Raw genomic sequence first — 16,107 nt, 5'->3', positions numbered from 1 at the left:
TTGATTTCTCCATCGAATCTGAATGAGATCCTTGCCAGGTAGAGTAATCTTGGTTGTAGGTTCTTCCCTTTCATCACTTTAAGTATATCATGCCACTCCCTTCTGGCTTGTAGAGTTTCTGCTGAGAATTCAGCTGTTAACCTTATGGGAGTTCCCTTGTATGTTATTTGTCATTTTTCCCTTGCTGCTTTCCATAATTTTTCTTTGTCTTTAATTTTTGCCAGTTTTATTACTATGTGTCTCGGCATGTTTCTCCTTGGGTTTATCCTGTATGGGACTCTCTGCGCTTCCTGGACTTGGGTGGCTATTTCCTTTCCCATGTTAGGGAAGTTTTCGATTATAATCTCTTCAAATATTTTCTCTGGTTCTTTCTCTCTCTCTTCTCCTTCTGGGACCCCTATAATGTGAATTTTGTTGCGTTTAATGTTGTCACAGAGGTCTCTTAGGCTGTCTTCATTTCTTTTCATTCTTTTTTCTTTATTCTGTTCAGCAGCAGTGAATTCCACCATTCTGTCTTCCAGGTCACTTATCCGTTCTTCTGCCTCAGTTATTCTGCTATTGATTCCTTCTAGTGTAGTTTTCATTTCAGTTATTGCACTGTTCATCTCTGTTTGTTTGTTCTTTAATTCTTCCAGGTCTTTGTTAAACATTTCTTGCATCTTCTTGATCTTTGCCTCCATTCTTTTTCCGAGGTCCTGGATCATCTTCACTATCATTATTCTGAATTCTTTTTCTGGAAGGTTGCCTATCTCCACTTCATTTAGTTTTTTTTCTGGGGTTTTATCATGTTCCTTCATCTGGTACATAGTCCTTTGCCTTTTCATCTTGTCTATCTTTCTGTGAATGTGGTTTTTGTTCCACAGGCTGCAGGACTGTAGTTCTTCTTGCTTCTCGTGAATTCCTTGTTTTATATGCAGAAAATAATCTTCTTCTTATCTTGCCTTCAAGGGCAAGATGTTCACCAACAGAAAAGTCAGATTCACCAGAACATAAGATCCATAAAAGGCACAGCTTTGGAATTATTCACCTGTTTTGCCGTTGAAATTGGCTGGTACACAGGAGGCACTCATTCAATGAATAAACGTACCCTTGTTCTGCCGCTAGTGTTGTTCTGTGTTCTCCCTTTTGTCCTTCTAGGGCTAAGTTGTCCCTTCTACTTATAAAGAAAAATCTACACCTGTTTCATAGGGAGATTTATTTTCATAGCTAAATAAAATGGTAAAACCAAATTATTTACAGAATTATTGCATGGGGTGTGTAGTGCTACCATGTGTTTATTAAGTCTATTCATTCTGTGGTTCCTCTGGAAAATACAATTACATTAATAGCAGCTTTTCATATTAAATTTAGGTCATCGATAAAATCACTTCCTTCTCACTCTCATTTCTGATGTATTATTTATCATTTGACTTCAGTGCATACCTTACTAAATAATTCACAGCTATCACACCAAGTACCTCTTATTCATCACCTTGAAATGCTTCCTTTTCATTCCTTACCTTCCTGCAATTCACTGCCATTTTCCAAAGGCTTTTCTAACTCTTTTTCCACCGTAGAGGCTATGCTTTTAGATGATAAAGTATCTGGAGGAGTATGAAATCTGTAGTATTCACCTAATCTCCCACAAGAAAATTAACAGTTAGTGTACTTCTCACATCAAATATTAGAAAATCCACAAATGTTTGATTTCTTACCAGATTTATAACACATCTCCTTTATTGCTCTTTTTTCTTCAATTTCTTCAGGAGTCTTTGTCCATAAGCTAGAAGCATCTATAGGATATATATATTTTTAATTAAATTGTCCCAAAGCCAAATAATCTGAAAATTTATAAACCAGAATGAAACATCCCACACATTGTTCTCATGAATGGATTACTGTTTTAAAAAACATTTAAAATCAGTAATTTGCACACTGTCAAATGTTTCTCATTGCTATATTTTACATTTTAGAAAGAATCAGTCAAGAGGAAAGAAATGACTATACATTATGTGTCTTGAGATGAGAAGCTTCAGGTACAGATCCACATTTGAGATCATCTTTGTTTGCTTGCTTGCTTGTTTGTTTGGAGAAGGAAGATGTAAGTATGGGAGACACAGAGCTACAGCAGAAAAGGACACATCTCCTTCCTCCTCTTCTTCCTCAAAGTTAGTTTTTAAAATTAAAGGATGGTGAATGGGTTGCGATATATCCTCCTGAGGTTTCAGGGGCTCCCGACTCTGGGACAGAGGTGCAATTCCCTCCTGAGTTTGTTTCTGTAGTAAAATACCTACAGAAAAAATGTCACATTTCAGTTTTTCAATGTGCCCACATCCTGTGTCTCCATGGAAGGACATATTCCAGGGTAGAGACAGACTGAGAGTTTATTTTTCCACATGCCTATCTTGTTTGTACATACTTATTGGCACTGAAGGGCTGTGATGATATGGGAGGAATAGCATGGGCTACACTGCAAAAGACCTGGGTTCTAACCTTGTTTATACTTTGGCAAGGATTACCTGGGATAATGCAGATGATAGTGCTTTATAAATTATAAACTACTCTATTGATCTCTATAACTTCAAGGATCAAATGTGAGACAGATGGATATAATCATGTAATAGATTGACACTCATGTATATCAATGTTAAGTTATATATAAATAATAAAAGTTATATAAATCAATGTTATCAATATTAAGTTATATAAAAGTAAAACAGGCTATTAGTATACCTACAAGCAACTGTGCATATTTAAACATGAGATCTGTCTCCTAGCCATCATACAACAAAACACTTCCAATCCAAATGATAAGCATATGTGTACACATAGAACAAATTAGAACATAATGAATTTAATATACTTAATAAAATGAAAGCTATTTTCTCACCCAAATCTGCCTTGTGTATTACATTATACACTTCTAATAGTTAAACAAATATGTAGAAAATACCATGAGGTTTTTGAATGTGCACTGTGAATCTGAGAAAAGGTTTACTAACCATTTTGTTCATCTTCTTCCTCCTCTTCTTCCTCAAAGTTTGTTTTTAAAACTAAGGGATGGTGAATGGGTCGTGATATAGTCTCCTGAGGTTTCAGAGGTTCCTGACTCTGGGTTGGGGGTGGAATTCCTTCCTGAGTTTCTTTCTGCGGTGTGATATCTATAGAGGAAATGCAACATTTCAGTCTTTTCAAGATACACGTTTTGGTGCATGTTCAATGATCAACTGTTGTCCTCCTGATTAACTGCATATTTGTTAAAAGGTATCTGATCAACCGTTGTCCTCCTGATTAACTGCATATTTGTTAAAAGGTGTCTCTTCTTATTTCTGGAAAGGTTATTGAATTAACTTGTAAAAAGATAGCAACATTTTGCTGGTAAGGTGTGGAAAATATGCTAATTCATAGACTTTAGATAGTAATTATAACCATGATTTGGTTTATATCATACTTTGATATAAATACAAAGTGATCATAAGCATTACTGTATTCTTACATTACATCCATGGGATAAGAATAACTTAACTAATCACATTACAATAATTTAACAAAGGCAAACTCATGTAAGACATAGCTTATAATGGCAGAGTATACGTGTTCAAAAGAGGAAAAAATCCAATGGCTGGGGGTTGATAACTTCGAAGTGAGAATAATACTTTCAGATTCCTTTATTGACTCACATGGGTCAGATTGACCAAAGCTCTAGGTCATATTTAAATGTTCTGTAACCTTCAAAACTAACCAGCAAATAATAGAAAAAGCCAGTGAACACATGTATCTTCTATCATTACTTATTCAATTCCCTTGGTTTTTCAAACCAATAGTTATCAAATTTGGCTAATTATCAGAATCAACTAAAAAAATTATTCAAATCATCTTTTGGGTCTCTGTTTTTCAAATTTCTGATTCAGCAGGTCTAAATTAAAGCCTAGAAATCTGATACTATTTTTTAAATGTCTCAGATAATTACAAAATCAGCCAAGTTTGGAAACCATGGCCCCAAATCAATGATCATCTATCTGGTGTCCTGGGTCATGGGAAGGCTTTCCGTGGGTTTGCCATCCCAATAATTTGAAAGCAATCTATCGTATTCCAGATCCTTAATTTCCACATCCATTTTCACCCTAAAATTCGTTTGCCTGAGAGCAAGGCTCAGTTCACAGTAGCCTTTTCTCCACTTTACAAAATAAAGCTCTACTTTACCCATGCCAAAATTTTCTATAGCACATTGCCCGAAAAAGAAATCCTCCTTTACTGATTAATCAAACCACCATGAACTCATAGGGCTTTTTCCATTACCTTGACTTATACACATTTCTACCAGGAGAAAATCATTTTGTGATAGGCAGAATAATATTCTCCCAAAGATGTCCAAGTCTTAATCGCTGAAACCTGTGTATACATTAGGTTATACAGGAAAGAGGAATTAAGACTGCTAATCAGCTCACCTCAGAATTGGCAGATTATCCTTTATTATTCAGGTGGGACTTTCAAAGTAGAAGAGAGATGCAGAGGAAAAGAGCCAGGAAAAGAAGTGGGACAGTGGAAGCTAGGTCAGAGTGATACAGTGTCAGAAGGACTTGACTATCCATTGCTGACTCCGAGGTGGAGGAAGGGGGACATGAACAAAGGAATACTGAAGACCTCTAGAAACTGGAAAAGGCAAGGCAACAGATTCTCTCCCAGAAATCTCCAGAAGGAATGCAGCCCTTAATTTTAATTCAGAGAGATCTCATCAAATTCCTAAACTATAGAACTACAAGACAATAAACTTGAGTTGTTGAAGTCACTTAGTTAAGGGTAAATTGTTACAACAGTAACAGAAAATGAATACACGTGGTATTAGAAAAAAGTGCTATCTGGTTGGAATGTTCTGAATTCAAATGCATAATCGAGTACGTTGCTAGTTAAGAATTTTTGTTGAAAAATTTTGCTTGCTCCATTTCTAGACTATTGTGAAAGAATATGTCACTCTTGAAAAAAAGTCTTGTGGTGTCAATGAAAAGAGAGCACTAGTAAGAAACTGTGAAGGAAAAACATGGCTTTAAACAGAACTTTTTAGCTATTCTCAATACATATTCCCAAGACTTGTCATTAGCTTCAAAGAAAAGCTTCACTGAACATTCAAAACAATACAAGTTAAAATCACATTTTATAAAAGCTTTATTGAGATATAATTCACATACTATACGATTCCTCATTTAAATGTATAATTCAATGTTTTTTAGTATATTCAGGGAGATGTGCAACCATCACCATGATCAGTTTTAGGATATCTGATCACCCCAAAAAAGGAAACCCATACCAATTAGCAGTTACTCTTCATGTCCACCCAACGTCCCCAGCCTTACAGAAGCACTAGTATACTTTGTTTGTATGGATTTGCCTATTCTGGATATTTCATATAAATGGAATTATACAATATGTGGTCCTTGTACATGACTCCTTCCACTTACCACAGTGTTTTTTATAGCCAAATAATATTTCACTGTATGCATATACCACAATTTATCCATTTGGTTGTTATAAATAATGTTGATATGAATATTGTTGTGCAGGTTTTTGTGAGGACATATCTCTTGGGTATATATTTAGGAGTGAATAAGTAGGACATATAGTGACTCTATGTTTAATCTTTTGAGGAACTGCCAGACTGTTTTCCAAAGCAATTGCACCATTTACATTCCTACCTGAAATGTATGAAGATTCCAATTTCTCTACATCCTCGTCAACTCTTATTATCTTTTTGATTAAACTATTCTAGTAGATGTGAGTGGCATCTCACTGTAGTTTTGATTTACATTTATCTAATGGTTAATGATGATGAGCATCTTTTCATGAGCTTATTAGCCATTTGTATATCTTTGAGAAATGTCTATTCAGACTCTTTGTCCATTTTGTAATGAGATTGTCTTTATATTATTGAGTTGTAAGAGCTCTTTATATATTCTAGATATGTCTCTTATTAGATGAAAGATTTACAAATATTTTCTCCCATTCTGTAGGTTGTCTTTTCACTTTTCTTGATGGTATTCTTGAAACACAAAAGTTTCTAATTTTGATGAAATCCAATTCATTTTTTTAATTGATTGCTTGTTTTTCTGGTGTCATAACTGAGAGGGGTTTGAGTAACCTACAATTTCTTATAAGAATTTTATAATTTTAGCTCATATTTAGGTCTTTGGTCTATTTTGAGTTCATTTTTGTAGAGTATAAAGAAGTCCAAGTTGTTGTTGTGTTTTTTTTATATGGCTATCCAGTTTTCTTAGCACCATTTGTTGAGAACACTATTCTTTCCCCCATTGAATGGTCTATGCACCCTTTTCAAAAGTCAATTGACCAGAAATTGATGTACGGAAAGGTTTAGTTCTGGTCCCTCAATTTTATCTCATTGATCTACATATTGATTTTTATGCCAGTACCAGATGGTCTTGATTACTGTAGTTTTGTAGTAATTTCTACATTTCAAAATCAGTAAGTATGAGTTCTACAACTTTGTTTTTCATTTTCAAGATTGTTTTTTACTATTCTGGGTCCCTTGAAATTCTATATACCATTGACCCTTGAACAACACATGCTTGAACTGCAAGGGTCCACTTGTACATGGATTTTTTTTTTTTAATAGTAAATACTACAGTACTTGACAATCCAAGATTGATTGAATCTGAGCATGCAGAACCATGGATATAGAGGAACTGCAGATTCAGAGAACCCTCTGAATCTATAGTTATCTGAGTATAACTATAAGTTATACTCGGATTTTATATGGCTTGGAGGGTCAGCTCCCCTAACCTCCTCTGTTGTTCAATGGTCAACTGTACATTTTAGAATCAGCTTGTCAACTTCTTCAAATAAGTCATTTGGGATTTTGATAGGAGTGGCATTGAATCTATAGACCAATTTGGGGGGTACTGCCATATTAACAATAAAACCAATGTATGAACATGGTCTATCTTTCCATTTTTAAAGTTTCTTTAATTTTTTTCAACAATGTTCTGTAGTTTTTGAATGTTTTGTTCTTCTTTTGTTAAATAACTAAATATTTTTAATGCTGTTGTAAGTGGAATTTTTTTTCATTTCATCTTCACTTTGTTCATTGCTAGTATATAGAAATACAATCAATTATTGTATATTAATCTTGTACCCTGCTGAATTTATTACTTCTAATAGTTTTAAACAAGTTTTTTAGATTTTTCTAAATGAAAGATCATGCCATATGTAAATAGAGATCATTTTATTTCTTCCTTTCCAATCTGAGTGCCTTTTATTTAGCTTTATTGCCCAATCCCCCTGGCTTTAATATAAATGGCAAGAAAACATCCTTATCTTGTTTCTGATTAAGGGGAAAGGCTTTCAGTTATGCCAGTAAGTATATTAGCTGTGGATTTTTCATATATGTCCTAGATCAGGTTGAGGGAGTTTCCTTCTACTTTTAGTTTGTTGAGTGTTATCATGAAAGAGTGTTGGTTTTTGTCAATGCTTTTTGTTCATATACTATGATGACCATGACCATGTTTTTTTTTTGCCCTTTATTCTATTGATCTGGTGTATTACATTAATTCATTTTTTGTAGTTAAACCAACCTTGCATTTCTGGGATAAATCCCACTTGGTCATGAACTAAAATCCTTTTTTTAATGTTGGATTTAGTTTCCTAGAATCTTATCGGGTATTTTTGTGTGTATATTCTGTATAATCCTATTAATATTATATTACATCTGTAATGTGTTACAAACCCCAAAACACATTGTTATAATTATTACTTTCTATAACTTTATATCTTAAAGTAGTTGAGAGAAGGAAAATACATATCTATAGAGTTTGATACATTAACCTTCTTATTTATCATTTCTAGTTTTCTTCATTTGAGTTACCACCTGGTATCATTTCTTTACCATAATACAGGTTTGCTTTCGCCTGCCTCTTTTGTGCTGTTATGGTCAAATATATTACATTTCTAAATGTTATAGGTTCAAAATACAATTATATACATGTACATATATATATTTTTTTCTTTCAGTACTTTGAGTATGTCATCCTACTGCCTTCTGGACTACTTTTTTTCTGGAGAAGTCAGCTGTTAATCATACTGAGGTTCTCTTATACGTGACAAATCATTGTTATTTTGCTTCTTTCCAGAATTTGCTTTTGTTTTGGCATTTACTCTTTTACTATGATGTGTCTAGATGTGTCTATCTTTGGGTTTATTCTACTTAGCATTTGTTGTGCTTCTTGGATATGTAGATTAATAATTTTCATCAAATTTGGGAAGCTTTCAGCCATTATTTCTTTGAATATTTTTTTCTATTTTCCCTCCTCTCATTCTGGTACTCCCACTATGCATGTCCCACGTTTCTCTGAGGTTCTGTTCATCTTTCTTTTTCTTTTTTTTAATTGAAGTAAAATTGATTTACAATGTTGTGTTAGTTTCAGGTGTACAGCAAAGTGATTCAGTTATACATACATATACTTCTATTTGTTTCAGATTCTTTTCCTTTATAGGTTATTATAAAATATTGAGTATAGTTCCCTGTGCTATACAGTAGGGTCCTTGTTGGTTATCTGCTTTATGTATAGTAGTGTGTATATGTTAATCCCAAACTCCTAATTTATCCCTCCCCCTCCCCCTTTCTCCTTTGGTAACCATAAGTTTGTTTTCTATGTCTGTGCGTCTATTTCTGTTTTGTATACAAGTTCATTTGTATCTCCCCCCTTATTTTTTAGATTCCACAGATAAGTAACATCATATGATATTTGTCTTCTATGTCTGGCTTACTTCATTTAGGATGATAATCTCTAGGTCCATCCATGTTGCTGCAAATGGCATTATTTCATTCTTTTTTTATGACTGAGTAATATTCCATTGTATAAATAAAGGGAGAGGGCCCAAATCAATAGAATTAGAAATTAAAAAGGAGAAGTTACAACTGACGCCACAGAAATACAAAGGACTGTAAGAGACTACTACAAGCAACTATATGCCAATAAAATGGACAACCTAGAAGAAATGGAAAAATTCTTAGAAAGGTACAGTCTACCAAGACTGAACCAGGAAGAAATAGAAAATATGAACAGACCAATTACAAGTATTGAAATTGAATCTGTGATTTAAAAACTCCCAACAAACAAAAGTCCAGGACCAGATGGCTTCATAGGCAAATTCTACCAAACATTTTTCTTTTTTCCTTTCAATTCTATACCTTTTTCAGACTATATAATCTCTATTGATCTGTCTTTAGTTTGCTGATTCTTTCTTCTGTCAGCTTAAATCTGCAGTTGAACCCCTCTAATAATTTGTCATTTTGGTTATTGTTCAACTCTAGAATTTCTATTTCATTCTTTTTCATAGTTTATATACTTTTCCAATAAAATTCTAATTTTATGTGCAGTAATTATTTCTCTAAGTTTGTAATGTAATTGTTATTTTAATAAATTATATATCAATAATAATTGCAATGACAACTCAATCCTAAAGAAATGTATTAAAGAGATAACTTAATGACTATAAGTCTCCATAATGTGGAGGCTTATTCTTATACGAATTTTAAAAATTTAGATTTTTATTTATTCTATTTTATTTTTATTATATTTAAATTTGACACCTATTTGCTTTTAAACTTGGAGATGATCACCAGAAGGATTAGGCCTCTTTTGAAAATGTCTGGTTTAGCAACATTTAAATGAAATCTTTTTTTTTTTTTTTTTTTTGGCTGTGCTGGGTCTTAGTTGCAGCATGCGAGATCTTCGTTGCCGCGTGCAGGATCTTTGTTGCGGCATGCAGGATCTTTAGTTGCGGCGTGTGGGATCTTTTAGTTTGGCATGCAGAATCTTTTTTTTTTTTAGTTGCGACATGTGGGATCTTTTTTTTTTTTAGTTGCAGCATGCGGAATCTTTAGTTGTGCGTGCCAACTCTTAGTTGCGGCATGTGGGATCTAGTTCCCTGATGAGGGATCGAACCCAGGCCCCTGGCATTGGGAGCATGGAGTCTTAGCCACTGGACCACCAGGGAAGTCCCTAAATGAAATCTTTTTCAAAAGAGTCCAAAACCTTTTTTAATTTGTTAGCAGATTAAAGTTTAAATTGCAAAAAGACTAACTGGCAGTTTTATATTCCCAGACAAAAAATGCAGGACTCAAGTATTGAACTTAGTGCTTAAAGATAACAGACAATGGCAAATCAGCTAATGAGAAATTGCTTTTGGCAAACACCTCATTCTGGAAGAGCACAGCTGGTAACTTAGATAGCATTGCTGTGGCTCCAACTCACCTACTTAATATGGACCACATGATGGGTCTCAATTCCTTGATCAGAGGCCCTAGAAATTTTCACAGTTTACACATTTAAATGCGTAAATTTTATCTTATTTTAACTGGCTACAAACTTACACATGAATTGCACAATGCTATGTATGAAACAATAGTTATATTTCGCTACCAAAAAATCGTCATTAATCCCACCCTGAATTTGTCAATCACATGCACCTACTGAAACATAAAGGTAGATTTTAAAATAAAGGTATAACTTTGTAATTTAATTTTTGTCTAAGGTGAGATGATTTATTTTCCCGGTTTTGGTTAATATGAACCTTGGTAGGTAAATGTCCCTGGAAATATTTTAGGAAATATTAGGTCTACAAAAGATCAAATTATATCTTCTGAGGTACTGAAATAGTTTTAGAATGAACAGATGATGCAGTGGGTTCAACACATAATTCAAATGAGCTTCGTAGTTTCCTCCAGTCTGGAAATTGAATCCTCTTTCCTACAGCACAGACATCTGTCTGGGCAGAGAAAAAATATTTACCTGCTTAACATGAATAAATACTTTTCTGGACTTCCTGGGATAGAATTAGCCACTATGTGAAAGGTAGTACTACGTACCTATGTTTCGTGGTTGGGATTCATCAGTAAACAAAATAAAGATTCCTACTCTTACGGAATGTTCATTCTATAGGGAGGAATCAGACAACAAACAATAGATGTAGTGAAGAAATAAATTATATTTTATCTGAGAAAATGATAAGGGAAATGGCAAAAGAAAGCAGAGCAAGGCCAGGAAGAATGTGTAGGGAGGAAGTGGGAAGGCTGCCACATTTCAAACAGAGTATTCAGGGTAGACCTCATTAAAAGATGATATTTGAGTAAGGCCTTGAAGAGGTAAAGGAGTTGACCATAAAGCTGTTGAGAGAAGGGCGTTTCATGCAAAGCCCTTGAAGCAGGAGCCTACTAGCAGGGAGAAGCAGGGAAACTGGTATGGTTGGAGCAGAGTGAGCAAGTAGAACAGCTGCAGGAGATAAATCCAGAGAGGAAACAGGGCACCAGATCAAGTACAGTCATTTAGGCCTTTGTCAGGACTCTGATTTTACTCTGAATGAAATGAAAACCAATTGGAGGGGTGATGTCTGATTTATGCATAAGAGTATCACTGACTGTGCTTTGAACAGACATAGAGGGACAAGAGTTGAAGTAGGAAAACCATTTAGGCTATTGCAGTAATCCAGTCAAGAAATGATGTCGGTGTTTTGGCCCAAGGTGGGAATAGTAGAAATAGTGAGAAAAGTCGGATTTTGGATATATTAAATACAGTAGAGTTAACAGGATTTCTGTATGGATTGGATGTGGGATATGAGAGAAACAGAGTTTGAGGATGATTCAGTTGACCTGAAGGATAGAAGGATAGAACTGCCATTAAACCAAGATAGAAAGGCTATGGATATAGCAGGTTTGGGGATATAGGAGTAAAATTGTGAGTTGAGTTTTGAATGTGTTAAGTGGGAAATATCTACTCAAGAGCCCAAGTGAAAAGTTGAATATAAGGATCTTTGAAGTTCAAGAGAGAGGTCTGGAATAGATATGTAAATTTGGGAGTAATTTACATGTGGATCATAATCAAAGGCATGAGACTGGATGAGATTACTAAGGGAGTAGGCAGAGAAGAAAAGAGAACCAAGAACTAACTCCTAGAACATACCACATGTAAGAGGATGGGGAAAAGACGAAAAACCAGTGAGGGAGAGCAAAAACAGAATACTAGGTAGATAGGAGTAAAACAAAGAGGTACAGGGTCTTGGAAGCTAGATAAGGAAATTATATCAATGAGGGAGGAGTGATCAAATCTGTCAAATGCTGCTAATGGTTCCAGTTATGGAAGGGCTGAAAATTGACCACTGGATTTAATAATTTGTATATCAATGGTGAAAGAGGCTGAAAAGGATGATTTACATGGGATTAAGAGAGAATGGGTGGGGAGGATTTGATAATACCAAGGATAACCATTTTGAGAACTGCTACAAAGAGAAAGAAAAAAATGGGGTGATAGCTTGTAAGAGGATGGATTAAGACAAAGGAGACTTTTTTCCTCAGTTCAAGTTTAATAGAAACTACAAAAGATCAAAAGTGATACCTTACCACTGTACACATCAGCTGGCCTGTCCCATAATACAGCTCAGGCCATTCCCTCCAGAGGAAGAAAGGCTGGCAATTGGTATTTAGAGTATAACTGAGAGAGTGACTGAGATAGGGAAGGGTAAGCTCAGTGGAGGAATTGAGTTCAAGGAACTGAGAGGCTATGGTGGTAGATCATATACTTACATATTGGAATCACCAAGAATTGACACAGGAGTACAGTTAGAGTGACTATGAGCCAGGAGTTCATATTTCTGAAAAATGGGGAGGAAGGACGTGAACAGATGTAGACAAAAGCAAAAAGAATAGCAACACCGAGGGGGGATAATGGCATGAGATACAAACTGGATGGTTTTAAGGAGGAGTGATAGAGAACAATCTGAAATTGGCAATAGGACCTAAGGAAACCTTCTACCTCATCTCCAGATCAAGTGGTACTTGAGAACTGGGGATAAGAACAGCCACCACTTGGAGAGTGCTGCTGGAGAAGGAGGGGGGAGTGACGCTTACATTCGACTATGAAGATGAAGGGAAAGTTCAGGGAAGAAGTTGAAAAAGAATTCTGCGGATAATGAAGGTTGGGGAGGAGTGGATGAAAGGGGCCAAATAAGGAGAGGAGTGAGTCATTTGAAAGATGGGGTTTCTGATATTGACTGATGTGAAATAATAGAAAAGAAATACATTGGTCTCTGCCCCCAGTTCCTGGCACAGAGTTCCTAAAACCTTCGTGATTTCCTAAGTAAAAAGAGCACTGGGAACATCTTTTGTTCTAATATTTGGCCTTTGACCCTGGTTCCTGACACAGAACTCCAAAATCCCTTAGAGTTTCCTCAGTGATGGCAATGTCCTTTGTTCTAATGAGGTGACTCTGGGTGGGCTCCTGGTAGCTTCATGAGTAGGGTTTGTCACCAGAAAGACCAAGCCAGCATTAGAAGCTTGGAACTCTCAGCCCCGCCCCCATGTCCAGGAAGGGGAGAGGGGCTAGAGATTGGTTTAATAATCAATCATGCTTACCTGATGAAGCCTCCATAAACATCCCAAAAGTATAGAATTCAGAGAGCTTCCAGGTTGATGAACACATCCACGTACTGGACGGTGGCACACCCCAACTCCACAGGGACAGAAGTTCCTGTGCTCGGGCCCTTCCAGACCTCACCTTATGTGCCTCTTCATCTGGTTGTTCTATTACAGTAGAGGATGCCATCCTCTATGGCATCGTCTATTACAATAAACTGGTAAACATAAGGAAGCGTTTCCCTGAGTTCTTTGAGCTGTCTAGCAAATTATTTAATCCAGGGAGAGAGATCATGGAAACCTCCAATTTGTACCCAAGTTAGACAGAGGCTGTGGGTAACCTGGGGACCTTCTACTTGCAATTAATGTCTAAAGTGGAAGGTAATCTTTGGGGATACAGTCATTAATCTGTGGGGTCTGTGTTAACTCTGGTTAGTGTCAGAATTGAATTAAATTATAGGACACCCAGCTAATGTCACAGAGAATTGATGGGTGTGGGAAAAAACCCATTTGTATGGTGTCAGAAGTGTTGTGAGTATGGTACTAGTGTGAGAATGAAGGAGAAACACACAGGAGTATTTTTTTCCCCCCTAGGGAAACTGACATAAACAGGAATAAAGGGCAGAATAAAATTAGTCCTGGTGAATTCAAAACACGTAAGTGGATTTGTCCCCTGTAGACAGATGAAAGGAGGTTTGAGGAAGTAGGGTATTAGCAGCCTACGAAGCCTGCTTATCCCCTCTCACGATGGAGGTAGAATGGCTAGGGGAAGGATTTGGTCCCTGTGCATGGATCTGGTTTTGACCCTGTTGAGAGAGGGGAAACCTTATTCCAAGAGTCAGGAGCAGTTTTGACACATGCTGAAGAAATTGAGACTTCCAGAAAAGCTAGAATTTATTTTTGACGTCCAGATTCTATGCCTAATAAATGAGAATAATAAAATGTATCCCTACAGAACTTAGCCCAGGGCATGTCTTATAGTGGGGAGCCCAATAATTGTTACACAGACACTCTACCTTTCCTTTGCCCAGAGATGCAGTCTTTGTTTTCCTCTAGTCCTAAAAGAATTAGTTTGAAAGATAGCAATTTTACCCATAGACCTTTAGGAAGCAAACTATTACACTAGATATAGAGAATTTAGTACAATGTCCTCATGAAATAAAATCACACTAGATGTAAAACAATGGGATGAAGTTAACCACTTAGTAAGTATAATAACTTGCATCCCAGTAGGTTACCTTCAGTAGTTATCTATCTGTCCCCATCCATCTATCCATACATCCAATTTTATTGAGCATCTGTGCTCCAGACACTGTGCAAAGCATTAGTAAAGAAACTAGTTATGATCCCCATCCTTGTGCTGTTTACAGTCTAGTGAAGAAAAACATTGATCAAGGTATCACATGTATAATGAATGCTATGAGATCAGAGTTTTCCAGAAGACTATAACAAAGAAACATAAGTTTTAGTCATTCATTTGCCAAGGATTATCTGAAGCCAAGTTTTCAAATCCAAAGGACTGATAGTCTGCAAACTCATTTCTAGAATAATTCCATCATAAGAAATATGGTGGCCACAGCAGGAGAGTGGCATAGCTATAGCATCAGGAAAACCTGACAATCCCAACTTCTTAAGCAAGGTTCTTGCCATTCACTGTTATAGGGCGTGGTGTCTTCCCTATCCCCTTCCCAGAACCTAGTTTAAGGTTCATCACATAGTAGAACCTCAGTGTCATTTAGTTGGATTGAAGTATGCCACTTACTCTGCAACAATGGGATTGCATTTTATCCACAAATGAAGTCTTAGGAAGAACCACACATCTAGCTGTTCTTCTAGAAGCAGAAGTGTGCAAACCAGAGCATGCCCTTGCTCTCCCCACCTATGAGATAAGGGCACAACGGTGAGGCCAGTTGTGCGATGATTTGCTGAGACAGTTCCCCTCTACCTAGTGAGGTCAGTAGTCCTCTCACTTTTCAGATGAATAAATCCACTTTAGAAACACAGAGAAAGTTTGACTTCCTCTTTGTTCACTACATTTTTGTTGGCTATTTGATGGCTCATTCTAAGCTTCATCTCATGATTCTTGATAGAACCATCCCAAACCATTCACTGGCTGTTAAACTGCATTACTCACCTTGTCATACTTTATTTAACGTGTCATTCTATGCTGCTACTCCAAAACCAGATTATAATATGGTATATCCGTGTTATTCAAAAGAAATACTCACTGCTACTTGGTGGCAAAAATAATCCGTTGATATTTCGAGGTTTGCTGTGATAAAAGATACAACTGATCTTCACACAACCAAGAGGCTGAGTTTCCCAGAAGCATGAAATGCTGCAGTTTTGCTAGACAAAGGAGGTGGGGGAAATGTAATGATCATATGCCATATTCACAGTAAATACAATGTGCTACAACACAACACAATGTGACAAAAACTACTGCAATTGCTGATTTAAGATCACCTGTGTTTCTAGGCTTTGAGTGTTTCTAAGCTCTGCTATTTAAAAGATGCAATGGATTTCCTAAAATATACTTGCCCATTTTTTTAAGAATTTAAATTGAGCAAAGTGCAAAATGCCTAAAATTAAGTAATGGAAGGAAAAGGCATTTCTTCTCAATTGTGTTGTAAGAGTATAGTTCAGTATTATCGAAGGGAGATGCTTTTATCAAACGTGATGATGCTGAGTAATTCTACCTGCATTTCCAT

The 16,107-nt window shown here is 36.1% G+C and overlaps 1 protein-coding gene across 2 annotated transcripts in view; it reads right to left on the bottom strand.

The window, feature by feature from the left end:
- Nucleotides 1–16,107, bottom strand: part of C11H12orf50 (chromosome 11 C12orf50 homolog) — a 31,401-nt gene extending 15,294 nt beyond the window's left edge. For both annotated transcript variants that reach the window (XM_061205903.1, XM_061205904.1), the window contains exons 1-5: nucleotides 16,096–16,107; nucleotides 15,625–15,745; nucleotides 2,982–3,140; nucleotides 1,695–1,772; nucleotides 1,500–1,613 (exon numbers count right to left, since the gene is read on the bottom strand). In XM_061205903.1, the coding sequence (XP_061061886.1) occupies nucleotides 1,500–1,613; nucleotides 1,695–1,772; nucleotides 2,982–3,140; nucleotides 15,625–15,745; nucleotides 16,096–16,107 (484 nt within the window). The remainder of the gene's footprint in view (nucleotides 1–1,499; nucleotides 1,614–1,694; nucleotides 1,773–2,981; nucleotides 3,141–15,624; nucleotides 15,746–16,095) is intronic.

This window comes from Eubalaena glacialis, chromosome 11 (genome assembly GCF_028564815.1).
Source record: "Eubalaena glacialis isolate mEubGla1 chromosome 11, mEubGla1.1.hap2.+ XY, whole genome shotgun sequence".
NCBI classification, from domain to species: domain Eukaryota; kingdom Metazoa; phylum Chordata; class Mammalia; order Artiodactyla; family Balaenidae; genus Eubalaena; species Eubalaena glacialis.
The sequence above is the reverse complement of the archived record's forward strand: the minus strand, read 5'-3'. Positions and strand labels throughout refer to the sequence as shown.